Genomic DNA, 6,380 nt, shown 5'->3' on the forward strand with positions numbered 1-6,380 from the left:
ACACCAGACTTCGACCCGGAAATGGACATCCCAAATGCAGTTCTGGTTTGGGTCCGTCTTCCACATCTGCCGCTCCATTGTTGGGGAGATGAATCAGTAAAGGCAATAGGGAATGTCGTTGGCAAATACATCGACAGATCTAAGCCAAGGGAGAACATGCATGCGTGTGCCAGGATTTGTGTAGAAGTAAATCTCGGGAAAGGCCTGCCGGAAGCTATCAAGATCAAGGTCGATCAATGGACGCACATCCAACAGCTGGACTACGAGCAACTACCCTTTAAATGCAAGGTATGTCACAAATATGGACATTTTGCAAATAGATGTAGCAAGTCAAAATTAAACGAACCCATTAAAAATGAAGAATCTCCGGATGGCCCCTGGGAACAAGTAAAAAAGAAAAAACCTTCCTCCTCTCAAGGGCCTAGCTCTAAGCCCCCCCCCCGGAAATCCCCCCTCCTCCCCCTCCTCCCCCCGCTAGCTCAGCTCCCTCCTTTCCATCCTCCTCCAATCCATTTGAATCTCTGGAAGTTGAAGACCCCTCCTCCCCTCCCCCTTCCCCCCGTGACAACTCTTTAGCTGTCATCTCCTCCCCCTCGATCCCTCTGCCCTCTCCTCCCCCAACTATAGAGAGAATCCTCACCAGAAATAAATTGAAAGAAACCAGCCTTCCCTCAGATCCCCCGAGAAAGGCAGGTAGAAAGTCAAATAAAGAACTCAGAGATGAAGCAGCAGCGAAAGAGATGGCTACTGGAGCACAGCAACCTATGGATTCCTATCTAGACAGGAAAAAAGGAAGCGGGGAAAAAACAAAGGAGAGGAGCGGGACTCATCCAAAAATTGGTAAATGATGATTCTGGTCTCTTGGAACTGTAGGGGGTTGGGCTCCTCCTCAAAAACAAATGCAGTCCGTGACTTAATAAATCAGGAGCAGCCAGACTTTTTCTTTATCCAGGAGACCAAAATCTCTGAACAAGATTTTCAAAAACAAGCCAAAAGATTCAAAAATTTTGAAGGATACTCAACTGGTTCAGAAGGTGCCTCAGGAGGTATAGGTACACTCTGGAACAAGAATAAATGGGAACATATCAACCTCCAATCTTGTAATTGGTGGATAAAAACAGAACTCAAAAACAAAGTCTCTCAAGAAGTCTTCACCATATACAACATCTACGCTCCAAACCATTATCGAGATAAAGCACTCTGCTGGGACTCTTTATCCTTAGATTTACAGGCCTCTCATGGCAGTAGCATAATTCTGGGAGGCGACTTGAATCTAATCCGAAATGTGGATGAAAAGCTTGGAGGAAATTTTCACGCGGATCCTTCAAGAGACGCGCTGGAGGCATAATCCAGACCTATAATCTTATCGACATTCCCCCCTTCAACGGGAAATACACATGGAGTAACAAAAGAACTGGCTGCCACAATATCAAAGAGAGGTTAGATAGATTTCTCGTGCCGGAAAGAATCGTAGCAAGCTTCTCATCAATTAAGAGCAAAATTATTCAAGCTTCAGCTTCTGACCACAAACCGGTGGTGATGAATTTGGATAAAGGGAGAAACTTGGGGCCTCTCCCCTTCAAATGCAATAAAATCTGGGATTTTAAAGAAGATTTCTGCATCCTCATACAAAAACAGTGGGCCAAGGAAGTATTAGGATCGCCTCATTACATCTGGGAAACCAAATTAAAAACTCTAAGGGCATCCATCAAACAATGGGCAAAGGAAAATGCAGCTACGGAAAAGAGGAAAAAAGCAGAAATATATACGCAGATGGAGCAGTGGAATCAGGAAAAGGAGAACAGCCAATACACAAATGAAGATATAATCCACGAAAATGAAATGTACAGGGAACTATATAGACAAAATAGAGCTGAGGAAGAGGAACAAAAGCAGAAATCGAGGTGCCTGTGGTTGAAAGCTGGAGACAAAAATACCTCCTTTTTCATAACAACATAAAGCTCAGGCGCGCAGGAAATCAGATAGATAAAATATTAGCAGAAGGGAAGGAAACCAGTGACCAAGAAGGAATTAAAGAGGCAGCTTTCAATCATTTCAAGTCTCTTCTTACTGCAATCCCCCAGCAGTCGGATAGCTCTGACTTTCTCAGTGCTGTCGAGAGCAAAATCTCAGACTCTCAAAATAAAATTCTGGACCAGGATATCTCAGAAGAGGAAATCAGATCGGCAACTTTCAGTATGCAGCGGGATAAGGCCCCGGGCCCGGATGGTTTCACGGTTGCCTTCTACCGAAACCATTGGGATACAATCAAAAAAGACTTTGTGCGATGGTTAAAAATGTCTTCAAAAATCACAAGATGGGAGAAAACACCAAATCCTCACACCTTGCTCTCATCCCTAAGGACGTTAACCCCCTTTCCTTTGATCGCTTCCGGCCAATCTCCCTTTGTAATGTCTCTTACAAGATCGTCACCAAAATATTAGCCAATAGGCTCAAAAAGCTCCTTCCTCATCTAATCTCAGAGAACCAAGGGGGATTTGTTCCCCACAGGCAAATCACAGATAACGTCATCCTGATACAAGAAGCAATCCATAGCAGCATCAGCAGGAAGGAACGAGGCATGATAATCAAACTAGACATGGCAAACGCTTTTGACAGAGTTGATCACCACTTCCTAACAGCAGTCCTCAAAAAATTTGGGATCTCAAAAAATTTTATAAGCATCATCATAGGATGTATCTCCAATCCCTGGACTGCTCCCCTGATTAATGGCCGACCAAGCAGGTACTTTAAAAGCACCAGGGGACTAAGGCAAGGCTGCCCTCTCTCTCCCTTCTTATACATCATTATGGCGGAAACTCTGAGCATTCATTTAGAAAATCTCTGCAAGCAAAAAGAGATCACTGGAATTGGTATAGAAAGAGGGATTAAAGAAATTAACCATTCGCTTTTTGCGGATGACACCCTTCTCATTGGGGGAGCCTCAAGTCTAATGGCAAAAAGATTCAAGAAAGTCTTCGATGCCTTCCTAGCAGCCTCGGGAGGGATGCTGAACAACAAAAAATGCAAGATCTATACCTGGAATGTCTCTGATCAAATCAGGCAAAGAATTTCCTTGATACTGGACATTCCAGTACAAAGGAATTGGAGTTACTTCTCTTATCTTGGTCTACCTTTAGCCAAAGAAACAGTCAAGGCTGAGATTTGCGCCAAACATATAGAAAATATGAGGGGTCTCCTTCAAAGCTGGGGAGTATCTTGGCTAAATTTGGCTGGTAGATCGACCCTTATAAAGGCTATCCTCTCTGCTCTCCCCATCTATCAGTATGCGGTCACCTTGGCCCCCGCCAGTATTCATAAGCATATGGAACTAATAATGAGAAGCTTCCTCTGGCAGGGAGGAAAGCAAGAGTCTAAAAAATTCAGCCTGGTCAAATGGGATCAAGTAATTCTTCCTTACGAAAAGGGAGGCCTAGCCATTAAAATTTCGAGCCTCTCCAACCGTGCTATGGGCTTTAAGCTGATCTGGAGAATTCTCATTGGCAAAGGCTCTTGGTGGGTGGAGGTCTTGAAAAGGAAATATCTTAATGGATCGAATTCTAATCTCCTCCTCGAAACTATAGCAGAAAGACCTTGCACCCCTGTTTGGAAGCTAATTAAAAAAGTGCTCCCTCAATTCAGAGAGAATATCTCCAAAGTGCCTGGAAACGGTAAGGAGGTTAACATTTGGACTGATAGAATCATGGGTGCCAAACCAAGAAACCTCCTCAGGGACCTCAGACCTCTGCAAAATTGGATGGAAGCTAAAAATTTAATCTCCTTGTACGATATCTCAATATGGGACCACAACATCTGGCAGGATTGGAAGGACCTCCAAATTCCCAATGAACTCAGAGATCATTGGTCCAATCTTAAGGTCTCTCTCACAGGCTCCGCCCCCACCAACATAGGGGCTGAAGATAGGTACATCTGGGAGCCTAGCGGAGGAAAATTCACTGTCAAAGAGGGTTACAAATTTCTTCAGGCATCCACTTCAACAGTCAAATGGAACCTCCACACAACTGTTTGGAAATCAGAGTGTATACCAAAGATCAAACACTTCAATTGGACTCTCCTTAAAGGTAAGATTCTTACAGCTGAGAACCTTAGGAAAAGAGGGATCTCGGGCAATATGTTGCTTCTGTCGTGCAGAGGAGGAGAGTAGTCATCATCTTTTCTTCCACTGTCCTCTCGCCCAAAGCTGCTGGACTCAGATTATCAGACCTATGGAAATTGGAGAGACTTTTGACCAGCTCTCCTCTCTCCAAAAAAACTGGGTGAAATGTTATCCTTTTCCCAAGAAAGGCAAAAACAACATCATTCGGGTGTGGAAATGCATTCCAGCTACCCTCAGTTGGCAAATCTGGCTAGCTAGGAATAAATGTGTTTTCAATAACAAGAAGCCTAATCCAACCCGCATTCTGGCAAAAACTACAGCGCTCATCTCTGAAACAATAAGTGTTAACTTCGTTGCTCCCCCAGATCAATCAAGTTGGCACAAAGAAGAGATTGACTGGTACAAAAAATTCTGCATCAGTTATAGCAATAATCATCTAGCTCAACCCAAAGAAGGATGAGAAGAATTCACTGGAAGCTCAGAGGCACCAAGGAAGAAGTAAGCCAATGGATTCTAGACCAGAATCGCCCTACTCTGCATTTTGACGGAGCCTCTAAAAACAACCCGGGGGAAGCTGGAGCAGGGGGCATTATAAAGGACAATCAAGGCAAAATTCTTGTAAGCTATGAATGGGGATTGGGCCAAATGTCCAATAATATGGCAGAAGCTTACAGCCTTTATCTAGGCACCATCGTCCTGAATCGGTTGAGAATTAGGAATCCAATCATACTGGGAGACTCGGCCATTGTTATTGCAGCTATGGTGTCGGGGTCAAATTTCAAAAAAGCGGCCCTCAATAACGTAAAGCTCAGGATTGTGGACAACATCAGAAACATGGGGGACACGACATTTAAACATGTCTTAAGAGACAACAACGCAAAAGCGGACTACTATGCCACCAGGGCCTCCAATAAACAGATCGGTCAAGTTCGGGAAAATGACTCCATCTATAAAAAATCAATCCCGTAGCTGGCTTAGCTACCTTACAACTCCTCTGACTAGTCATATCAGTATGTCTCTGATTTCAAGTCTCATCATTCTCCATATATCCTCTTGTGCTCTCTGGCCAAATTCAGACAAGTCGCACGCAGTCTGCCACATCTCGAACTTCGATCCTTCCTTCTCCTCGCTTGCCACTCAATCAATCTGGATCGTCTACAGGATCTTGACCCCCCAGACCTCTCGTGACTCTCTCACGCAGAATTTAGGTAGGAGTCTTTTCAATATCCTCATCGACTGCTCCAAAGATCTTATGTATGATCCCAAGCCCGGCCAGATCATTGAGTATTCTCCGTCCTCTCTGATAGCTCATCCTTCCTCTTCGCTTTATATATCCCTGAGCCTCTCCCTCTATGCGCATATCATCTTATTCTTGCAGGGGAGTAAAGGTCCTGTCTTTGGCACTCAGCATCAGAAGTTCTGCAGCAAGAGTTGCCGCCATCAGTCCAGCACAGACATGAGACCACCCCCAAAATCTTCCAGGGGTATCTTCGGCAACCTCCAGGCTCGATCGTTCTTCTTCTGCTCGGTCGCTCTTCATCTTCTCGGTCGTTTGGTAAATCACAGTGCTTGGTTGTTCTTCATCTGCTTGGTTTCTTCTCTGGTCTGTCCCCGCGTCCTGTCATTCTCCCCTTTTTCTTCCGCCCTCCCTCTTCTTCTTTACTCCCCTAGATCCTTCTCCCTGTTCCTGTATTGCCCCTCCTCCCCAAAAACACTCCTGATATGGCTGCGAATCCGGAAAACAGAGAGCAAGCTGAGAATCCTCTGGACAGAGTGATTGCAAATAGCAACTGCACGTTATGTAAAGCCCATTGCTTTATGATAGCAAGGTTCGTCAAGCATTTCAATGAGCTCAAAGAGGAATATCAAGCAGATAGCAGATCAAAGAGAAAGAAGTTGGAAAAACAAAAAGCAGAGATAGAAAGTCTAAAGGAAAAATGCAATCATATGGAGGAAGCAATCACTCACATCACATCTATCACTCAGAGTATGCAAGCTGAGACCTCAACCAGAGCTAGTCTAAAGAAAGAACCTCAGATTGATGACTCTGTCAACCAGCTTTAGCAATCTGTCTAATGACTTGTAAATTTTGTCTTCTTGCAGGCCTGTTTGTACGGCTATATAGTCGTTTTCTTTTTCAATCTGTTTTTCTCAAGTTTTCCTACAAGAAGTCAGGGTCTGCGAACCTTTTTTGGACTTCTCCTTCTCTATTTCTCCTCACATATGTAACAGGACTTGGATCCTCGCAGTTTTTATAATATAT

The 6,380-nt window shown here is 44.2% G+C and overlaps 1 protein-coding gene across 1 annotated transcript; it reads left to right on the plus strand.

Annotated features, from left to right (window-relative positions):
• Positions 1–4,573: 4,573 nt before the first annotated feature.
• On the plus strand, positions 4,574–5,086 carry LOC149218629 (uncharacterized). Its single transcript, XM_089386601.1, has one exon. It carries the CDS (start codon positions 4,574–4,576, stop codon positions 5,084–5,086), a length of 513 nt encoding a protein of 170 aa, XP_089242727.1.
• The last annotated feature ends 1,294 nt before the right edge of the window (positions 5,087–6,380 follow it).

This window comes from Pinus tabuliformis, chromosome Q, assembly GCF_031772625.1.
Source record: "Pinus tabuliformis cultivar Carrire ecotype Pingquan chromosome Q, CPIR1, whole genome shotgun sequence".
NCBI classification, from domain to species: domain Eukaryota; kingdom Viridiplantae; phylum Streptophyta; class Pinopsida; order Pinales; family Pinaceae; genus Pinus; species Pinus tabuliformis.

What these genes read in the sequence shown, in the direction of transcription:
- LOC149218629 (XM_089386601.1), top strand. Translation starts at nt 4,574, where the DNA reads ATGAGAAGAATTCACTGGAAGCTCAGAGGCACCAAGGAAGAAGTAAGC.